This window comes from Oncorhynchus mykiss, chromosome 3 (genome assembly GCF_013265735.2).
Source record: "Oncorhynchus mykiss isolate Arlee chromosome 3, USDA_OmykA_1.1, whole genome shotgun sequence".
In the NCBI taxonomy this organism is placed as follows: domain Eukaryota; kingdom Metazoa; phylum Chordata; class Actinopteri; order Salmoniformes; family Salmonidae; genus Oncorhynchus; species Oncorhynchus mykiss.
Window position 1 is genome coordinate 14,694,242 of NC_048567.1, and position 22,819 is coordinate 14,717,060.

Below are 22,819 nucleotides of genomic sequence, written 5' to 3' on the forward strand. Positions count from 1 at the left end.
TTCCATTAACTATCTATGTTGGCTATGTTTTGTACAGATATGAAGGTAGGTTTCAATCTCAAGACCTCAAATCCCAAATATGGCAGCACAATGTTTATAGTGTTGCACACAGTGTACCTTCACCAATCTAGATCATACATTAGGCTACACACAGCCACACAACATAAGCCATACTTTACAACACTCCACTTTCCTGTGGGTGGTGTGTTTATTAATGTGTTATTATAACCAAATATCTCTGGTTATAGCTGTGACAGAACACATGCGTCTCTCTTGGTGACCCCATGCTGGCTGATATTACAAAATCAAGACAACTATCCTATCCTGTGCTCAGAGGTGAAGTACAGTGATTCAAGAAACAGTGTTTCGTGGGTTGTTTCAAATTTTATTACAGTTTTAATTAGCTTAATCAGATCTCCATTGCTCAGATTTCTTGCACATGAATTACACTCAACATAGCTCAGGGACAATTGGTCAAATTAGTCAGTTGTCTGACCTCTTCTAGAGCAAAGCATGTGTTTGGTCAAGTTCTGAAGGGATTTGAAGATCAGCTCCCTCAGTGATGTCATCAGTATCTTTCCAATCAGAGTACAGTCAAAATGGTGGGAGTTCACATTATATACAGCCAGTATCTGTGTCTGACAAAGAGCAATCATTTGTTCACAGTTGTGCTTGGCGCCACACCATGGACAATTTAGTTATAGACTTACTGACAGAGTATGTCCACTGTATCTGAACTGTTAGACATCACATAACCTCTTTAGGGTGCCTATAGGTATTCTTATACAAGCTACTACATTTTTCATACAGTGAGAAAACATGACCCTCAATCCAATTGATTATTAGAAATAAAAATACAGAATTACATCCAAAACACAGCATTGTAAAAGGCAATAATGCAGCAATTAAACTCTCCATATAATTGTTTACATTTTCATTGGCTGGGGAGGGGAGGAAGGCCAACATAGAAGTATCTTAATCAAGAGAGGACATACAAATGTGTGTTCAGTCACTACACTATACACCATTCTACATCTGCTAAATGCTGGTAGGAAAACCTTGAGTCTTTGGGGAAACATAGGCAAGCTTATTCTCTTCTATGGTTTCAGTAGTATCGATACAAGGTTCAACTGACTTAAACTGTGAACATACGTTTTTCACGAAACAGAGCTGTACAAATTATACAAAGACTACCTCAGCTCTCTAATTATCTTGATGCAGTAACCACAACCTGTGATTCCCACAATCCAAAAGCAATACATGGACAATTCAAATCTCTGAGGTCAAGTATTTGAACTCATCTTCCCCATATTCAAAGCAGTGTTTGAATAAAAAAAACAGAATGGTTTGAGGGTGAGTCAGCCACATCTCTCCTCTGATGTGATCAATAATTTACTCCCTTGTGTCACCAGTGGTTTCATGGAGTACACAGCAGAACAACCTAGCCATAAGTTACAAATAAATTATGAACCTCTCAGGATGTTTCAGGACTGGTGATGTTTTAAAAAGTAACATTTTCAGAATTCTGAGAGTAGTGAAAGATGATTGGTTTTGGTTAGGATCATCTGTAGTACAGTAGGCCAACAGTAGTTGCAGTTGACACTGTTGATTATGAAGAAACCTCCTACTGTGTATGTAACCATCCAACACGAAGAACTCTCTCTGGTAACAAAATCATGTAGTGGAAAATAAATTAAATATAAAAGCCATCCAAGAGGTCAACAATCAGCCATTGAAAAGGGGACAATCCCTTATTATCTATATACAGTGCATGATATTGATCATAATAACTGTGACAGATGCATCAGTGAGATGCGACATCTCCCTAGTGGACTAACATTCAACTGGTTTATATACAGCGTCTATATGTTCATCCTGCCTGAAACCTGCTATGTCCCTAATAAAGATTCAACTTGAATTTGAAGCAATAAACTGAAAATAACTCACTAAGGTGTGCTAGAGCAAATATTGTGGTCCCACCCAATCTGAGCAATAGTCCAGTCCTCGGCATACCTCCTTTACATGCAACTGTTACCCAATATCACCATGTTTGACAACATCACTATGTTCCCTAATGCTGAAGTCCATTGCACCACAATAATGAATGACATCCCACTGTTCTCATTCAGACCTGCAAATAGTGAAAAGAGACATCCAGTGTTAAACTACAGTGAGATAATGAGGAAGGTTTTGGACATGTAGCTTGTCTACTGATTACAGGTTTGTCCTTGGGATTCTACTAGGGGAGTGATGCACTATCGAAGAGGAAATGGAGTCTCAACGTCTACCTAAAATACATTCAGTCAGAAGTTAATTGTGTCATCTTGTGCTGGTTTTTTACAACAGTCCGTTTTCAATCAGCCATGTTAGGAAAATGTTCTCTCTCTGAACAGCACAAGGTATTCTTCTTTTTTGTTATTATTCCATTACACTGATGCAAATTCATTCTAGAAATGTCTATTTTGAAGTCATATTTTTTTCTAAAGATATTACATTTCCATCTTATCAAAAGCAAAGAACAGGAACGACACAAAGACGGTAGCATCATACACCAAATCTGCATGCTTTCATTAAAATAATGGACTTTTCATTACTTTGTTACAATTTTTTTAGGTAGCAGTCATTCACTTAACTTAAATGGTACATTTGGTACATTAGTTCAATTATATAGTTCACATGACATGGAATAGGCTCTGGGTGCTGATTGTGTCAGATGTCACAGACTGAAGGATGAGGTTGGGCTGAACATCAAAAGACCACCAACCCATGTTACTATGGATTGATAATATATGTTGGTGTGAGTAATACCTAAGTAACAACTAAGTCAATCAAGCTTCAACACCTCACATTCCCAACCTCCTCATCTCTGCTTAACCTTTACAACTGTGCCTGCCTTTGAAAGAAGATGTCCTTCATTGACTCATGGAGGTGGGGCTGGCTTGGTGGTCATCATGTCAGAGTCAGTGTAGCTTTAGATAGAGAACCAGTTTGTGTGGAGTTTTAGATCAGCTATACTATATTGTTTGTTCACATTTTACACCATTTATCTGAACTGGAATATAATGAATCAGAGCTGTAACACAATCCAATAAAGAATAAACAGATGACATACAAAACAAAATGCAGTGTTCAATATTGAGTCAGTTTCTGACAAATACCAATCCATTTTATTAAGAATAAGGGGGTCAACTCAAGCCATTCCAATGGCATTCCTATCCAAGTAGACAGGAGTGAATCTCTCCAAAGGAGATGATTGTTACACTGTGGCATTAATGTCCACCCCTTTATTCTAGACCAGAAGAGTAAGAGGATGGGTCAGTTGGTAATACGTCTCTGTTACTGGTTTACATTCCAAAACTGATGTGGGGACATGGTTGGTCAGAGGATTGGGGCGTATACCCCCTATTTGCTTGTCAAGTTACATTAAAGTGTTGGTCGTAATGATACATCTTAATACATCATAGGGGGTGTGACTGGGACTGCCCCTAGGAGGGGAAGCAAGGAAAGGGAGCGCCTCGTGTGATTGGGCATGACCGGGAGGCCACACCCACCGCTTCAGTTCATTTGCTCAAAGAATTTGTAGGTGGGGTTTTCGTAGCCGTGGTTCTGCATCTTGTTTAGTTGGCGCTCCTCTGGGGTCAGCATGGGGTCAACCTGCTATGAGACACGGAGGGTCAAATGTCATACTGATACAGATACAGTACAATGCTACGGTATAAGGAAGTGCTATCAGCAGGAAGGAGACACTATATTGTGCTATAAGCATAAAGTGCCTCTCCTACCTGCCGCTGCAGGGAGAGACACTTTGAATACCTGCCTACGACAAGCCAACTGACATTTACTCCTGAGATGTTGCTCTGTTGCGCCCTCTATAGCCACCATGGTTATGATTTGAACCTGCTGGTCATCTATGAACAAAAATGATCTGGCCTTAATGGCCACATGCATCTCCACCCTGGACAGCCAGAAGAGGGCTGGCCACCCCTCAGAGCCTGATCTCGCTCTAGGTTTCATCCTATATGTAGGATATATATATATATCCTACATCCTTTATGCTTTTTAGGGAGTTTTTCCTAGCCTCTAGGCTTCCACATCTGCATTGCTTTCTCTCTGGGGTTTTAGGCTGGGCATCTGTAAAGCACTGTGACAACTGCTGATGTAACAAAAGGTTTTATAAAATAAATTTGTTTGATTGTGTTTAGTTTTAGTTTAGTTTTATTTTGCATACAGCTAAAAGCTGTACAAACAAACAACTAATCAACAAATTGTGAGAATAATTCATGTACATACTACCTCAATTGGCCCGACCAACCAGTGCTCCCGCACATTGGCTAACTGGGCTATCTGCATTGTGTCCCACCACCCACCCCTCTCTTACGCTACTGCTACCCTCTGTTCATCATATATGCATGGTCACTTTAACCATACCACTTTAACCATACATACTACCTCAATAAGCCTGACTAACTGGTGTCTGTATGAAGCCTTGCTACTCTTATTTTCAAATGTATTTTTACTGTTGTTTTATTTCCTCACTCACACACACACACACACACACGGTTAGAGCCTGTAAGTAAGCATTTCACTGTAAGGTTGTTTTCAGCGCACCTGACAAATACCTTTTGATTTGATTTAATGTGCAATAACGAGATCTACTGAAAGCATCAAAGTGTCCAGGTTCTGTCAGATTCCCTGCCTCCTACCTCCACAATGCCGTGGCTGATGGTGCCATACGGCTTCCTGCGCACCAGCAACAGACTAATCACCATCACCATGGCGATGGCCACGGCAACCACCAGCAACCCCACCATGGCCCCGCGGTTGAACGTCTCCAGGGCATCTGGTTGCTAAGGACAGAAACAGAAAAGGTGAAGAGAGAGCACAAAGAGGGGAAGATGGAGAAATTAGAGGTTGATATCATCATGGGAATGACTTACAATACCACAAGAGGGGACGGGTCCGCCCAGCCCATCCAGACACTTATCTAGGTAGCAGACTCACCAGTTCATCGGTCTGGATCTCAGGAGACTTGTAGACCACCTGCTTGAGCTCCACAGAGGTGTTAATCTAGAGAGTGAGAGCAAGAGAAAGAGAGAGAGAGAGAGGGGGTTATTTAATAGGTCATTACAGAGGAAGTACCACAGAATTAAATAGAACACATTAACTACACATCTATGGGAGTTGACTTCCTGCTGTGGGAGGATGTTATAGTAAGTGAGTAAAAATGTAGCAGTTTATCATGTGGAGGCTGCAGTGCGACACAAGCCATTTTTCCATATACAGATTTAAAGTGGGTAGGGATGAGGGAGAGATGATTGACATAATGTGTGTCAGCGTATCTCTTGGCTGTGCTGTAAACACAAGTGCAAGTAGGATGCCATGTCTGTAAAGTGACGTGTATGTTTGCAATAAAAAAAATATATATGTTTCTCACTTTCTCCTCATATTCATACGTGGGGCTTCTCTCAGATGTCGCATAGTCATATTCGTCTGTAGAGGCTGAGTGCAAAGGCAGAAAACGCACAGATTCAGCCATGATCAACTTCAACTTTTTCTTTCTTTAAAAATTACATTTTGGCAGACAAATATCACACTTAATGTCCCTTCCCTTTAACTCACCTTTCTTAGTGTTGGGCTGTGGGTCTTGACAGGACAGAAACAATAGAGAAAAGTAAAAATGTTAACTACTGCTTGTGTTCAAATAAATAAATAAATTCCTGAACTATTTGAAGAGGAAACATTTTGTGTGTATGCGTGCATTCACGAGGGTGTGTCCGTACCAATGCGGGGTGGGTAGGGCCTGTTCTGGAAGGCTCTCTCCTCCTCCTCCTCGTCATCCTTCTCCTCCTCACTCTCAGCAGGAAGTAGCTCCTCGGTGGTGCGTGTCTCAGAGAAGGAAGTGGTCATGAGCTCACTGATGTCTCCTCGCTCCGCCTTCACCAGCTCCTCTACAGGGAGGGAGGGAGGGAGAAACAAGCAGGTTTTAAACACAGGAAAGGTGTTTAGAGAAATACAATAAACTAAAGTGCTACCCAGCTTGATATATAGTACAGTATAATGTATTTACGGTAAAACGTATTTACACCTTATATACACCAATCCTTTATTTTCTGAATGAGAGTTCCCTAGAGACATTGCAAGATAATAATAACCTACTAATTAGATAATGTGTATTTGGAACTTTGAATATCTTACAAAAGACATCATGATAAATGCTAGCTCATCTCTTTCTAAATGTCTTATGAATGAACTAAAACATGAATATTAGGACAAGGGCAGTAACCCCACATCCTGGTCTACATGGAGAGTAGAGAGGAGTGTAGCGTACGGATATCATCGTGCAGCTCCTCAGCCAAGGCAGGGACCTTGTAGAGTAATGCCAAGCTCTGGTTCATCCTCTCCTCAATCACATGGAGGTGGGTGTAGACCTGCAGCCCCAAGAGATCAATGCTGGTTAGGTTCATTACAAGACAAAGCCCCCACAGAGTCTGAAAGAGTCATGTGTTGGTTTAATGTATTGACATTTACAAGCGAAAATGAGTTTTGCTGTTAAGGATGATTATGACATCAGTTTTGATCATTTTGGTAAAGGGGCAATCTGTAGTTGCTACATGCATTTTTGGACATATAAATAAATGATATGTACCCATTGATTCTTGACAAATATAATTTATAAATGCCCCATGAGCTTAGTTCAACTGTGGTACCCCATTAGAACCCAACCTATAAGCTTGTTTTACTCCAATAGCCTCAAAAACATAATTGATATCATGAATGGTCAGTCACAGTATCTATAGCTCTGTCTATAAACTTGAGAGTGGTTACATTTCTCCAGCCCGATCCCTCAGCTTTTTACCGAAACAGGGGCAGGGATACACTTTTTTAGTTATTGTTTCAACAGCTGATTGCCCCTTTAAGAGTTATTTCATGAGCATACATTTTTCATGAAGCAGCATCACTGCTTAAGGAAAATGTACAGTATCTTTTCATCCTAGTATATTCCGGTATATTTTCATTTCACACCTGGAACTTCATCTGCTCAGCCTTCTGGGGGTCGACGGCCTCAATGTGCTGGTAGTGTCTCAGAGTGTGTCTGCGGTCCTTCTGCTCTGCTGCCATGTATCGCTTCAGAGACTGCAGCACCCGCTCCGGCTGTTGAGAGGAGAGGGATATTATAGTCAGAGAATGGAGGGGGTGGAGAAGGTGTGGAAGAAATGAACAACACACTACAGTCCACTCATACTCTCTGCCTAACAAATATACACTGAGTATACCAAACATAAGGAACACCTTCCTAATATTGAGTTGCACCCCTGCCTTTGCCCTCAGAACAGCCTCAATTCAGGTCATGGACTCTACAAGGTGTCAAAACCATGTTGACTCCAATGCTTCCCACAGTTGTGTCAAGTTGTCTGGATGTCCTTTGGGTGGTGGACCATTCTTGATACACACAGGAAATTGTTGAGCAGCGTTGCAGTTCTGTACAGTCATGTTCTCTGCCTAAGAAAATGTAGATATCCCTGCTGCCCCTGCTGTCTGCGGACCTGAGGGGGCTCGGCCTGCACGGCGGTCAGGTAGCTCTCCAAGGCCAGTCTGCGGTTGTTGTTGAGGGTGGCCACCACGCGGGCCAGGTGGGTCTCCACCAGCCTCTGTCTCTCCCCTGCCACCTGCTCCTCCAGAGTCTGCAACACAGACTGGAAATGCTGGGTGGAGAGGAGAGGGGGATCATTGTTGTGTTAATAGGTATGAGTGTCCGTCTCCCATATTTTCTTCCTTCTTTAATCCCCTTCTCCTTTCTTCCATCCCCTCTTCCTATTTCATCTTCTTACCTCATTAAGGGCCTGGCGGTCAGACTTGGGCAGGTTCTTGGATTGGTTGTCAGCCTCAGCCCATTCCTTCATGATCTGAAAAGGCAAGACGCGTTAACGTCCTTCACACACACACAAACAGATTTCCGCAGATAGGAATCCACTGAGGACCATTCTGATGTTTAAAATGCTCCATATCCGCCTCAATCTACAGCTACTAAGAAAGTCTGTCTGTTTATGGGTATCCACTTGGCTTGGTTCACTTGAACAGTGGGACAATCTCAATTGCATACTCCTCGCATCCTCTCTCCTCACCTTCTCAAAACCGATTGTATGAGAAAGCCAGCATCCCCCCCCTCCCCCGACCTTCTCCTCCAATGGGTTTTGAGAAGGAGTTGAGGAGAGAGGACACAAAGAGTATTCAATTGTGATTCTCCCAATATATGAATATTGCATTAAGACCTCACTTCAGGTCCCAGAGCAATTTGCCCCCGACTGTCAACAGTGGGTTCTATAGGAGATCACAGATATGGAAACAGCACAGCAGGCCCGGCCTCTTCTTATTGGTTCATTGCCTGTCCAAACCCGCCTTCCTGTCCAACTTACCTCATTGATGCGTTTCATTCGCCGCTCCTCCAGGTCCATCTTGGCACGCAGGAAGTTGGCGTGTTCACTGTCGTCCCCTGGCATCTCGAAGTAAACATCCACACCATCTGTGGGGCGAGGGGTGGGTACTGCAGAGGAGAAGGAGGAGAGGGGGATAAGGAGAGGAGGGGAATGAGAGGGAGAATAAAGGATGGAAAACAAAGGAGAAGAGAGAGCGAGACAGAGATACAGGCAGTGCGGCAGAAAGAAAGACAGGGGGAAGATGAGGGAGACCGAAAGATATCCCAATCATTGCCATTACCCGGAGAGAGAGAGCCAGACAGCCATTGATCCAGATAGTAGGGTGAACAGTCAGCATTATTGATTTGGAGATGTGTAGTGCTGTAAATACATCAGCCAGCCACTCCCATCTCCTATATCCAGCCAGACAGATAGGCATGGTGAGTGTGTGTGCGCATGCATGTGTGTGTATGCCCTTGCATGCATGCGTATGTGTAATCAACCTTAGTCTATTACAAAGATAGCGTGAGAGAGAGAAAGTATTGGAGATGCTAACTGGGCACTACAGTTCATTCCCCAGTAAGTAAGAGTAAGTGGGAGATGGGAGAGTGATGTCAGCATTTACCCAGTCTTTTTACTGCCCTGTTAACCACTAAGGGTAACAACTACAGTCCATTCCCTTACTGAGACTGGCCTTTAGAGAGAAAGGTCCAGACTAGACACAAAACCTAGACACTACTTAATACCCCACTTCTCCACTTTTGTAGGTAAGAATATAGAAAATATGGATAAAATTCCATCTAGGGCAAAGTGGTATTCCAATAAAGCTTATGCCCATGAAATCCTCTCAGATCTAGTTGAGAGGTGGTAAGTAGGGGCTAAGAATTGTTTCTGGACAGGGCGGAGATAACTCTGAAATAGAAGGTAGATGGTTACTCACGGCTGTCTCCCCTGGTCTGGGGTGGGGATGTGGAGGGGTTGCGACCAGTCTGACCCTGGCCTTTCTCATAGTAGAAGGAGTCTGTGTAGTCAGAAGCCTGGTAGGGGCCAGAGTCAATGGAGTACTCATACTCCTCTGGGTCTTTCACTGCTGCTGCTTCTGCAACCTCCTGCTGCTGCTGCTGCTGCTCCTCCTCCTCTTCCTCCTCCTCTTCCTCCTCCTCCTCCTCCTCATCATCCTCTACTGCCTCCTCCTCTTCCTCATCCTCTTCCACCACCTGCTCATTCTCTTCCACCATCTCATCGTCTTCCTCCTCCATGTCTGCCTCATCCACATCGGTGTCAGGAGAGGGGCTTGGGGAGGGTGTTGTCACTTTGACTCTGGCAATGGGGTATAAGGTCAAACATTATGATCATCATTATCTCCCCCATCATCACCACAGACAGCAGGGGTAATGTGACTCACCCTGTGTTGACTTTGACCTGAGGGGTCAGGGCCTGGGGTCCTGCTGGGAGAACATCCCCTCCCTCGGTCTCCCCCCTGCCACTGGACCCACCCCTCCCCGGGCAGCACACATACTCCACCCCTCGGAAACGTTCGCCGCACGGCAACAGCATCCCATAACTATGCAGCTCCAGACCGTCTGCGGTGCAGGCCTGAAACAGAAAGGATGAGAGAAATCTGTTAAACATGGATCAAGATTGGAAAAGACCAAGGTGAACTAGAGAGAGATCAGTGGTGTATAGAAAAAGAGAGGAAATGTGAGTGTGATCAAAGGGAACTAACTAGCAGGAGGAATAGAACACGACCAGCATGATGAAGGTGAATTATAAAAACTACAACCTACATCACCTCCCCGGCCTCCAATAAACGGCCTCACCTCCCCGGCCTCCAATAAACGGCCTCACCTCCCCGGCCTCCAATAAACTGCCTCACATCCCCGGCCTCCAATAAACTGCCTCACCTCCCTGGACTCTAATAAACTGCCTCACCTCCCTGGCCTATATTAAACCCCTCTAGCTGCTCTCTCTGCTGATACAGTATGGTACTGTATGTTACACTACACCCAGCTGGGTACAGTTAGCTTCCAGCCCCAGTCTTTTACTGTAGTCTACATTGCAGTTTAGTTATTGACTCAATTAGTCCAAGTCCAAGTTTAATGTCTCTATGCTAACTCTCTATAAAGAGTCCTAGTGGTGTTAAAACCCAATTAAAACGTAAGAAATTAATTGACATTTCATTAACTCTAATATAATCTTAGATAATATAATGTCGCTCCACCCGCACCTCCTTAGCTATGTTGTGCCAGTAGACGTAGCTCTCACAGGCATCCATCTGTTCCTGGTGCAGGAAACGGCATCGGTCTGGAACCAACAGGGCTTCACTCACATACTCACCCACTGCAGAGCAAGAGAGAGAGGAGGGAAATGGAATGAGAGGGAGAACATTTTAATACTTGCCTTGGTTGTAACATTTTTTAATTGATAAAAAAACATTGATAAACATCCATAAACCAGAGAGCGAGAGAGACTTGAACTAGAAAGATCCAGTATAATAATATAATGCCAACTCATTACAGTGCCTCTGCACTGTCTGGGCTGAGGAGGGGAGTGGAGATTGATCCAGAACACAATGGTGTGCTGCTGCCTGCTGCCTGCAGTTCTACTTTCAATAGCTGCAGGTAGTCAGTCCAGGACAGAAAAATGTGAAATATGCTTAATTTCAGATTTTAATTTAAGTAATTTGATTCCATCGTTAACAATAGTGAAAAGAATAACTTTTGTACTTCACATGCTCTAGAGAAGTTAAAGTTGTATTTATTAACAAATAAGCAATATATTATGCATTATAAAGGTGTCGAGTATGATTAAAAAGTGTTGGACTAGTAACCGAAAGGTTGCAAGATCAAATCCCGAGCTGACAAGGTAAAAATCTGTTGTTCTGCCCCTGAACAGGCAGTTAAACCCACTAGGCCTTCATTGAAAATAAGAATTTGTTCTTAACTGACTTGCCTAGTTAAATAAAGATAAAAACAAATACAACAGGTGTAGAGACCTTACAGTGAAATGCTTACTTACGAGCCCCTAACCGAAAGAATAAGAAATAAAAATAACAAGATATTAAAGAGCAGCCGTAAAATAACAAGACTGGGGGGTACCGGTGCAGAGTCAATGTGTGGGGGCACCAGTTAGTTGAGGTAATATGTACATGGAGTTATTAAAGTGACTATGCATAGATGATAACAACAGAGAGTAGCAGCGGTGTAAAAGAGGAGGGGTGGGATTTTGCAAAAAGTCTGGGTGGCCATTTGATTGGGTGTTCAGGAGTTTTATGGCTTGGGATAGAAGCTGTTTAGAAGCCTCCTGGACCTAGACTTGCCGTGCGGTAGCAGAGAGAACAGTCCATGACAGTTTTTAGGGCCTTCCTCTGACACTGCCTGGTACTGCCTGGTATAAAGGTCCTGGATGGCAGGAAGCTGGGCCGTTCGCACTACCCTCTGTAGTGCCTTGCAGTTCCATACCAGGCAGTGATGCTTTCGATGGTGCAGCTGTAGGACCTTTTGAGGATCTGAGGACCCATGCCAAATCTTTTCAGTCTCCTGAGGGGGAATAGGTTTTGTCGTGCCCTCTTTATGACGGTCTTGGTGTGCTCGAACCATATTGGTTTGTTGAACTTGAAGCTCTCAACCAGCTCCACTGCAAGCCAGTCGATGAGAATGTGTGCGTGCTCACAGATCATTACACCTGTACATAGCCCATCTGTAAATAGCCCATCCAACTACTTCATCCCCATACTGTATTTATTTATTTATCTTGCTCCTTTGCACCCCAGTATCTCTAATTGCACATTAATCTTCTGCACATCTACCATTCCAGTGTTTAATTGCTATATTGTAATTACTTCGCCACCATGGCTTTTTTATTGCCTTACCTCCCTTATCTTTCCTCATTTGCACATACTGTATATATACACTTTTCTACTGTATTATTGACTGCATGTTTGTTTATTCCATGTGTAACTCTTGGCCAGGTCGCAGTTGCAAATGAGAACTTGTTCTCAACTAGCCTACCTGGTTAAATAAAGGTGAAATAAAAAAAATAAAAATGGGTATATCATTCAGGGCTAGGATATGGGTGTATCATTCAGGGCTAGGATATGGGTGTATCATTCAGGGCTAGGATATGGGTGTATCATTCAGGGCTAGGATATGGGTGTATCATTCAGGGCTAGGATATGGGTGTATCATTCAGGGCTAGGATATGGGTATATCATTCAGGGCTAGGATATAGGTGTATCAGTACTTGATTGTATCAATATTAGGGTATTGGCATGTGGGTGTTAGCGTTAGGGCATGGGGAGAGAGGGATGGGGTGTGTGGGTAATTGGATTGAGGTGTGTAGGTAAATTAGCTGAGGTATATACAGTAGATATTGGGGCAAATGTCTGTTCATTTTATTATAGGCAGAGCACGGTATGTTCCCAGCACTCACAATTATTTGTACATACTTTCCATTACTATAATTTTTTTAAGCAATTTGGATTACATGTTAGGGTTACTAATGGTATAAGATGTGCATAGTGGCATGTTTGGAAAAATGTGGGGACAAGTGGGTTAAAATTCAACACAGACCGAAAGACCTTTCCACCATTTTGATGGAGTGAAGCCCTTTGGTAGACCTGACAAAGCTTTGACAATGGAATCCATTCATATGAACTATTAGACATACTATGTCCGTTTCTATTATTACTTCCCCGAGGCTGAATTTGAACGCTACTTAACCATATCATGGAAATTACATGCTTTGTATTAAACATAATGATGACATGTTGTTACTTATTAATATAATAAAGTTATCCTCCGATATGGGGTGGGTGATCATAGGGAAGTTATGCAATGTTTTGAGTGATGTTTGTGTAGGGACATGCTGAAGATTAGAAGGATGATGATGATGATGCTGAGGGTGCAGACATTGCAGATGTGTGGTTCTTACCCTGGCAGCGGTAGGGCATGACGATGAAGGGGCGTGTCTGGCAGTGGCCCCAGCCCTTCTTACACCAGGCTGGGATGGTGACGGGGCTGGAGGACTCCTCCACATGGGAGATCTGTAGGGCTGGGTACATCTGGTTGGACAGATGGACAGGCAGACAGACGGCGGGAGAGACAGACAGAAAGACAGAGGGAGGGACAGATGGATGGATGATATGGACAGACAGGACATCAGGGAGGAGTTAGGACAACAGAGAGGAGAGAGGCAACAGGGTCAGACAAATGCAGAGGGGAAAGGAGGGTTGAGAGGGGAGGAGACGTACAGTACAGACAGAGGGACAGAGGAGGAGAGGGAAAGAGGAGGAGAGGGCAAGAGGGAAATAGGAGGGGAGGGCAAGAGGGAGCGGGAGAGAGGAGGAGAGAGGATAGCACAATCAATAGGGAGAAAGGTAAAAATAGGAGAGACTCATGCAACGGTCTGAAACACTTTGGCCCTAAGGGTCTATTTTCTGACTATGCACGTCATACACTGATATTCTCCTTAAGTTGTAAGGAAAATTCCAGTCTGAAAAAAAGTTGACCTATACAATCCCACTTCCAATTCTTTCAATAATCCCAATTTCACATCTGACTACTTTCAATTAAAATGTAGGGCAATGGCATAAGCACAGCCCTATAATGAGGTTTAATGGATTGAGAAATGTATTTGGCACGCTGTCTGAGAGCCGGATCCACAGACTTTGAGGAAAAAGGAACGCTTTTGTGGAAAAGCAATCACAGACGCATAATGAGCTGGGTAATCACATTACAGCCATTTCAACTGTGTGACTGCTGTTTTCTTTACCCACTATGCTTCATTTAGCCACCAGGTGGCGCATGATGTCCTTTTATAAAAACAGGCTCCTTGCTCTTGTCGGGGAGGGGGAGCAGCGAGTCTCTAATCAAACCAAGGCTGTGGCTAGCCCTGTCAGGCCATTGATATGCCTTACGTTTGGCATGCAGAAGACTTAAAGGAATTAGGGGGATAAACGTGGCAGGAGGAAGATCGATGGATAGTAGTATTAATATTCAGGAAATATCAATAAATATTTCCTCCTGACCACCATCACTCTACTATATATATATATATATATATATATATATATATATATGAGAGAGAAATATATAGATTTGATAAGACAAGACAAACCAATTGAGACACATTGGAAGATTAGGGTTGGTTACTCCTGCTCCTATTCATAATGTTGTGTGAGGTATCTATACCAGTCTGTCCACCCATTTACAGTGCATTCAGAAAGTTTTCACACCCCTTGATGTTTTCCAAATGTTGTTGTTACAGCCTGAATTTAAAATGGATAAAATGTAGATGTTTTTGTCACTGGCCTACACACAATTCCCCTTAATGTCAAAGTGGAATGATGTTTTTAAATGTTTTCAAATCAATTTAAAATTAAAAGCTGTAATGTCTTGAGTCAATAAGTATTCAAACCCTTTGTTATGGCAAGCCTAAGTAAGTTCAGGAGTAAAAATGTGCTTAACAAGTCACATAATAAGTTGCATGGACTCACTCTGTGTGCAATAGTGTTAAACATTATTTTTGAATGACTACCTCATCTCTGTACCCCACACACAGAAATATCTGTAACGCCCTTCAGTCAAGCACTGAATTTCAAACACAGATTCAACCACAAAGACCAGAGATATTTTCCAATGCCTCGCAAAGAAGGGCAGCAATTGGCAGATGGGTAATATATATATATATATATATATATATATATATATATATATATATATATATATATCCCTTGGAGCATGGTGAAGTTATTAATTACACTTTGGATGGTGTATCAATACACCCAGTCACTACAAAGATACAGGTATCCTTGCTAACTTAGTTGCCGGAGAGGAGAGAAACCACTCAGGAATTTCACCATGAGACCAATGGTGACTTTAAAACAGTTACATAGTTTGATGGCTGTGGAGGATAAAACTGATCAACAACATTGTAGTTACCGTATGCCACAATACTAACCTAATTGACAGACTGAAAAGAAGTCTGTACAGAAGAAAAATATTCCAGAACATGCATTCTGTTTCCAAGAAGGCACTAAAGTAAAACTGCAAAAAATGTGGCAAAGCAATTATATTTTTGTCCTGGATATGTTTGGGGCAAATCCAGCACAACACACTACTGAGTACCGCTCTCCATATGTTCAAGCATAGTTCTGACTGCATCATGTTATGGGTATGCTTGTAATCGTTTGCAAAAACATTTTCACTTTTGTCATTCTTTTTTTTTACTCCATATTGAATTCAGTTTGTAACAATAAGTCAAGGGGTATGAATACTTTCTGAAGGCCCTGAATCTACCACTATCTTTATATCCATAAACCTATTTAAAGTATCTGCTCTCTAGTATGCTATTGCAGCAGGATTGGAGATGAGCTGAGCATTACAGTGCAGTAGCAGTGCAGTATGAGGTCGATCTCATAACCATAGCAGTGTTGTTGGCTCCTACCTCTTGGCAGTAGGACAGGATCTGGTTGGGCTCTGTGAAGCAGCCCTGGCGGCCCTGAGGGTCAGGCTCCCATTGGCCAGTCTCAGGGTTCATGTGCAGCAGCTGACGCCCACAGAACATGGCAATTTGCGGCTCGGCCACCAGGGGCCCTGGTCCATTCACCTCAGCCATGGCCAAGGCCTAGAGAGAGGGAGGTAGATAGGGAGAGGAGAGGAGAGGGGGTGAGGTGTGGTAGAACGAGAAGAGAGAAGTTGAGAAATAGAAAGAGTAATAGATGGAAGGAGAGAGGGAGGAAGGTAGAAAGGTGGAGGGAGAGAAATACTTTGTTATGATTGTCCTGAGAGAGAGTGTAATGTTTACTGTTAATTTGTATTGTTTATTTCAATTTTGTTTATTATCTACTTCACATGCTTTGGCAATGTTAACTTATGTTTCCCATGCCAATAAAGCCCTTGAATTGAATTGTGTGAGAGAGAAAAGAGTTGTCAATACAAACAAAGTGGTTGGATAATATTGAGTTTGAGAATGAAGGACAGGACCTTAGATTAGTCTAAATGTACCAGCTGATACAGTCTCTCTGATCTATCTCCCAACACAAACAATGGCTTAGCTGCAGAGAGAGAGCGTGTGTGTCTGTGTGTATACATTGTTGCATCCATTCTCTGTGTGTTTATGCATATATATACATATTGAAGTCAGAATTTACATACACCTTATTTAAACTCAGTTTTTAACAATTCCTGACATTTAATCCTAGTAAAAGTTATCTGTCTTAGGCCAGTTAGGATCACAACTTTATTTTAAGAATGGGAAATGTCAGAATAATAGTAGAATAGTTTATTTCATTACATTCCAATTACATTCCCAGTGGGTCAGAAGTTTACATACACTCAATTAGTATTTGATAGCATTGCCTTTAAAATTGTTTAACTTGGGTCAAACATTTTGGGTAGTCTTCCACGAGCTTCCCAGAATAAGTTGGGTGAATTGTGGCCCATTCCTCCTGACAGAGCTGGTGTAACTGAGTCAGGTTTGTAGACCTCCTTGCTCGAACACGCTTTTTCAGTTCTGCCCACACAATTTCTATGGTATTGAGGTCAGGGCTTTGTGATGGCCACTCCAATACCTTGACTTTGTTGTCCTTAAGCCATTTTGCCACAACTTTGGAAGTATGCTTGGGGTGATTGTCCATTTGGAGACACATCTGCGACCAAGCTTTAACTTCCTGACTGATGTCTTGAGATGTTGCTTAAATATATCCACATAATGTTCCTCCCTCATGATGCCATCTATTTTGTGAAGTGCTCCAGTCCCTCCTGCTGCAAAGCACCCCCACAACATGATGCTGCCACCCCCGTGCTTCACGGTTAGAATGGTGTTCTTCGGCTTGCAAGCCTCCCCCTTTTTCCTCTAAAAATAACGATGGTCATTATGGCCAAACAGATCTATTTTTGTATCATCAGACCAGAGGACATTCCTCCAAAAAGTAAGATTTTCTTCCCCTTGTGCAGTAGCAAACCGCAGTCTGGCTTTTTTAATGGCGATTTTGGAGCAGTGGCTTCTTCCTTGCTGAGAGGCCTTTCAGGTTATGTCGATATAGGACTCGTTTTACTGTGGATATAGATACTTTTGTACCGGTTTCCTCCAGCATCTTCACCAGGTCCTTTGCTGTTGTTCTGGGATTGATTTGCACCTTTTGCACCAAAGTACGTTCATCTCGAGGAGACTGAACGCGTCTCCTTCCTGAGCGGTATGACGGCTGCATGGTCCCATGGTGTTTATACTTGCATCCTATTGTTTGTACAGATGAACGTGGTACCTTCAGGCGTTTGGAAATTGCTCCCAAGGATGAACCAGACTTGTGGTCTACAATTTTATTTCTGAGGTCTTGACTGACTTCTTTTGATTTTCCCAGGATGTCAAGCAAAGAGGCACTGAGTTTGAAGGTAGGCCTTGAAATACATCCACAGGTACACCTCCAATTGACTCAAATTATGTCAAATAGCCTATCAGAAGCTTCTAAAGCCATAATGTCATTTTCTGGAATTTTCCAAGCTGTTTAAAGGCACAGTCAACTTAGTGTATCTAAACCTCTGACCTACTGGAATTGTGATACATTGAAATAATCTGTCTGTAAACAATTGTTGGAAAAATTACAGGTGTCATGCACAAAGTAGATGGCCTAACAGACTTGCCAAAACTATAGTTTGTTAACACGAATTTTGTGGAGTGGTTGAAAAACAAGTTTTAATGACTCCAACCTAACTCTATGTAAACTTCCGACTTCAACTGAGAGATATATATAAATATGAGGAGAGAGAGAGAGAGAAAAAAATGGACTTTCAAGCTAATGCATATACCATTTCGTCTCACACACTGTAGCTACAGTGATAGAGAATATTGGCAGAGACAAAGCTCAGAAAAGATTTATACCAGATCATGCATTGAGTGACACCAAAAGCAGATGAATAAGCCTGATTTATCGACTGAAACTACACCCTGATTTTGTTAGCAATGTTAAGAGTTGAGAATATAAAGATAGGAAATGTACAACAACTATATACTGTAAAGCTTGCTCCCATCTGCCCCTCTTTTATCATCTTTCTACCACTCCCTCTATTCTCTCATTCTCTGCCCTTCCGTTTCTCTCCCTTAGCTCGCTTTTTCTCTTTTCCTCTCCCGCTCTTTCTGCCTCTTCCTCCCCCCTCTCTCCACCCTCCCCCCTCCTTCCTACCCTCTCTCAACAGCCTGCTAGGATGTTGTTATTGATCATGGGATCCGTTCCATCTGCCTGCAGCCTGGGGGTCGGGCCCAGGGGAGGCACCGTGGAGGAACAAACACCAGCCGGCCCCAGCCCCGCTGCTCCCAGTCAGGTGTTAATACAAGCTCATTGACCGCCGGGCCACTTCAAGTACATTAACACACAGGAGAGGGAGGGAGGAGGGGTGATCGTAGGAGAGGAAGGGAGAGGAAAGGAGGAGAGTACAGTAGAGAAGGGAGGAGAGACAATGATGTACACACTGCAGGAGATAATCTCCCCAGATGTAGAGACCAAACGTGCTCGTTTTGTAACACAAGCAGAGTATTATGACGTCAATGCCTCACTAGGATTATTTTAGAAAGGGACATAGAGGGATGGAGTTATCAGGTGTTGTGTTCACACGTACAGTATATATAGCACAGAGATATGACTCCTCTTTGGTGCGGAAAAAGTAGAGGAATATTTCAAAGACATGCTTGAACATCTACCTAACAAATAATTTTGCTCAGTCTTGCCATTCTTCTGGCTTAACAGCCAAGAGTCACTTATGAAAACTCATATGACAGAAAGTTCAAACAATATCCCTATCCACACTGAAAGTGGCAACCCAGAACCCATTCAACCCGTCTTGTGACTGGCCCGACTGCTTTAATCTCCATAGACAGACAGATGGACTGACAGGCAGGAAGAGCAACACACAGCCTATTAGCATCAAGATGCCCAGGGGTAAGGGGGAGAGGAGAAGAGAGAGAGGAAAGCAGGGCGAGTGACATCTGATCAAAGGGAGGCTCTGCCTCAGCATACTGCTGCTAAAGTGTTTGAAGTTCTAATTAACATTTATATCGGAAATAAATATATACAAAACCCATGAATAAATATACAATAAATATAATAAGGACCGGAGGAGTCTGAGCATTAGAGCCCCACTAGATATGAATGGAAACTATGATAATGAGTTCATTGCATTATAATTAAAGCTTTATGGACGAGGCCGAGCGAGGCCTTGAGGAATGGGGTTTGGAGATCCAGAATGGTGCAGAGACATCTAATTTATTTGGAGTTCAGCGATAATTAACAAAGCATAGAGCTAAGGTTAAAGTCTCCATGAGTGACTACTGGTACTGTAGTGACTTTATTAATTCAAGTCTCTATGACTACTGGTACTGTAATTACTTTATTAATTCAAGTCTTTATGACTACTGGTACTATAATGACTTTATTCATTCAAGTCTTTATGACTACTGGTACTATAATGACTTTATTCATTCAAGTCTTTATGACTACTGGTACTGTAATGACTTTATTCATTCAAGTCTTTATGACTACTGGTACTATAATGACTTTATTCATTCAAGTCTTTATGACTACTGGTACTGTAATGACTTTATTCATTCAAGTCTTTATGACTACTGGTACTATAATGACTTTATTCATTCAAGTCTCTATGACTACTGGTACTGTAAGGGACTTTATTCATTCAAGTCTTTATGACAACTGGTACTGTATGGGACTTTATTCATTCAAGTCTTTATGACTACTGGTACTATAATGACTTCATTCATTCAAGTCTTTATGACTACTGGTACTATAATGACTTTATTCATTCAAGTCTTTATGACTACTGGTACTATAATGACTTTATTCATTCAAGTCTTTATGACTACTGGTACTGTAGTGACTTTATTCATTCAAGTCTTTATGACTACTGGTACTGTATGGGACTTTATTCATTCAAGTCTTTATGACTACTGGTACTGTAGTGACTTTATTCATTCAAGTCTTTATGACTACTGGTACTGTATGGGACTTTATTCATTCAAGTCTTTATGACTACTGGTACTGTAGTGACTTTATTCATTCAAGTCTTTATGACTACTGGTACTATAATGACTTTATTCATTCAAGTCCTTTTGACTACTGGTACTGTACATGACTCAACCTCCTATTTACAGTAAGTGGACATAGAAACTGTTTGCATATAATTAAGAGTGGTGCTAAGAGATGTTGATTTCTGCTGAACTGGCAGCTTTCTGGGAGCATGTTATTGATGTGTGTTAAGGAATGTGTGTGTGTGTGTGTGTGTGTGTGTGAGAGAGAGAATAAAAGTGCTTGCTTAAGCTACACAGCCCACACTGACAAGCCACTGTGAATGCTGAGGTAGTGGTTAAATAGATATGTCTCTTGACTCAGGGAAGGTCAAAGCCACAAAAAACTATTCTGGATATTTGAGAAGATGACCTGACAGCTCTGCTGTGCTCCAGCCTTCATCCTGCACTCTCCACTCCTGCACTCTCCACTCCTGCACTCTCCACTCCTGCACTCTCCACTCCTGCACTCTCCACTCCTGCACTCTCCACCCCTGCAGAAAATCAATGATGTTCGCCTGCAACTGAATCGCCAGGCTCTCTCCGATCAATAGGAGCTCATCTGGAGCCAGATGGCCTGACCTCCAGCGTGGAGAGGATGCTCGGCAGCACCTCAGCCAATCCCAGTTCTCCCTGATTCACCACCAGATTAGATGGGCCTGCTGTGAAAACAAATCCTAATCACAAACACTGCCTGCATTCCCTCAATGAGCCCTGGATTTGTTTATACATTGTTCCATCTTCTCGTCCTCCTCTCTTTCTCTCGCTCTCTCCTCTTCAAAGTTACCATGTCCTGCTAGCAGTTATAGACATGTTGTCTTTGACCCACTTTGGGAATAATCACTCTGCATTTCACCATCTCACCACCATGACAACCAACACGCAAGGACAGACATCACACCCTCCCACTCTCTCCTACTCCTCCGTGGTGTGACTGCCACCCTACCACGCAGTGTCTCAGCATGGCGCTGACTGGGAGTCACAGGTCTGATGGCACCACTGCAGGCTGTGATAGTCCAAGTTTAAAATGTTTCAATCAGAGCTTCAGTTCAGTAAATAAAGGCCCTGGCATATTTGCATTATAGTCATTTTCAAACTCACAATTCAAATTCCGAATTACATCAAGGCTGCCTAGCTTCATAAAAAGGTACAGTATCTCTGTTTGTGTGTCATTCATAATTGCATGAAATCAGTCTATTTCAATAGAGAGACCCAGGAGAGAAGTAAACTCTCCCACTCAACACAGACTCATTAAAGAAGCCTTGTCTCTCAGTTGTCAGTGAATCAGACAGGCTGACTAACACTGTTGTTTACAGAAGGTATGGTACAGTTACATGCGTGTGAACAGGAACTAGCTGCCGTCACTCATTTACTTATGACAATTGTTTAGCACGCCTGTTCTACAGTCACCCAGGGCCTGTTCAATCTGGTGGGTTGCAGATAGAAATGTGCTGCATAGACCTGGCATGACAGCTTATTACACATAATATAATGTCATATATATTCTATACAATAGAATATGGAACATTTGGAACATCAACATCCTAACCATTTAGAACCCATCTCCTGACAGGGACCTATCTGGCTGTGATTGGTTGGTCAGACAACATAGCATGCCCTCTGCTAATTGGTCTAAATTACTTTTTGAAGGAAGTACCAAAAAACTGAATGAAAGGTGCTGGTGTGGTCTTGGCGCTTGCCTTGGTACACTAGGGGAATCTGCCAGCCAGTCACTAATCTAGTTTAAATGGTCAAATCAAACAAACAGTCAAGTGTAGCCCCCACCTAAACAAGGCAGTCAACTGAGAAGATGCTCTTGCTAAAGGGTAGCAGGAATAGAGCGCCAGATCAAACATTCCTAGGTGTAATTTATTTTTCTATATATTCAGTAGACTTAAGATTTGTCCTAATGGAATTGGTCTCACACAAAAAGTATGTTTTGTCAGTTTGACTCCTCTTAACTCTCTCTCTAATTGTCTCCTCATTCTCTGCTCATTCTCTGCTCTGCTCAGTTCCTCTGTCTGCCAGGATGCAGGCTTTTCATTCTATTTCTTAGTTAATTAGGCTTAAGACCACTAAGACCTCTATACTGTGACCACAGTGGCGTGAGCCTCTCAGACAGACACCCCGGCCGGGCGACGTCCTGATCCACAATAACACTTCCCAATCTGTTAACAATTACCCAGCTCCTCCACGGAGAGAGAGATGAGAGAGGTGGAGGCTGGAGAGCTGCTCTGTTCTGCTCTTTCCCCCCCTGGGCCAACCTTAATTGGACGGTAAAGACCTGGATGTCTCCCAGAGATGTACAGTGTGAGCTGAGGTGTGTGTGTGTG

General features: G+C 42.7%; 1 protein-coding gene across 2 annotated transcripts in view; it reads right to left on the minus strand.

Moving 5' to 3' along the window:
* Positions 1 to 364: 364 nt before the first annotated feature.
* aplp1 (amyloid beta (A4) precursor-like protein 1) overlaps positions 365 to 22,819 on the minus strand; it is a 48,294-nt gene continuing 25,839 nt past the window's right edge. Inside the window, exons 2-17 of one of the 2 annotated variants that reach the window (XM_021591853.2) lie at positions 15,861 to 16,040; positions 13,347 to 13,476; positions 10,642 to 10,754; positions 9,820 to 10,010; positions 9,355 to 9,734; positions 8,415 to 8,542; positions 7,830 to 7,904; positions 7,545 to 7,703; positions 7,024 to 7,152; positions 6,329 to 6,428; positions 5,781 to 5,948; positions 5,620 to 5,643; positions 5,435 to 5,499; positions 5,002 to 5,067; positions 4,704 to 4,847; positions 365 to 3,654 (exon numbers count right to left, since the gene is read on the minus strand). In XM_021591853.2, coding sequence (XP_021447528.2) covers positions 3,556 to 3,654; positions 4,704 to 4,847; positions 5,002 to 5,067; positions 5,435 to 5,499; positions 5,620 to 5,643; positions 5,781 to 5,948; positions 6,329 to 6,428; positions 7,024 to 7,152; positions 7,545 to 7,703; positions 7,830 to 7,904; positions 8,415 to 8,542; positions 9,355 to 9,734; positions 9,820 to 10,010; positions 10,642 to 10,754; positions 13,347 to 13,476; positions 15,861 to 16,040 — 2,151 coding nt within the window. In that variant the 3' untranslated portion in view covers positions 365 to 3,555. Of the gene's footprint in view, positions 3,658 to 4,703; positions 4,848 to 5,001; positions 5,068 to 5,434; positions 5,500 to 5,619; positions 5,644 to 5,780; positions 5,949 to 6,328; positions 6,429 to 7,023; positions 7,153 to 7,544; positions 7,704 to 7,829; positions 7,905 to 8,414; positions 8,543 to 9,354; positions 9,735 to 9,819; positions 10,011 to 10,641; positions 10,755 to 13,346; positions 13,477 to 15,860; positions 16,041 to 22,819 lie in introns of both variants that reach the window. The other variant, XM_021591846.2, reaches the window with a different exon arrangement.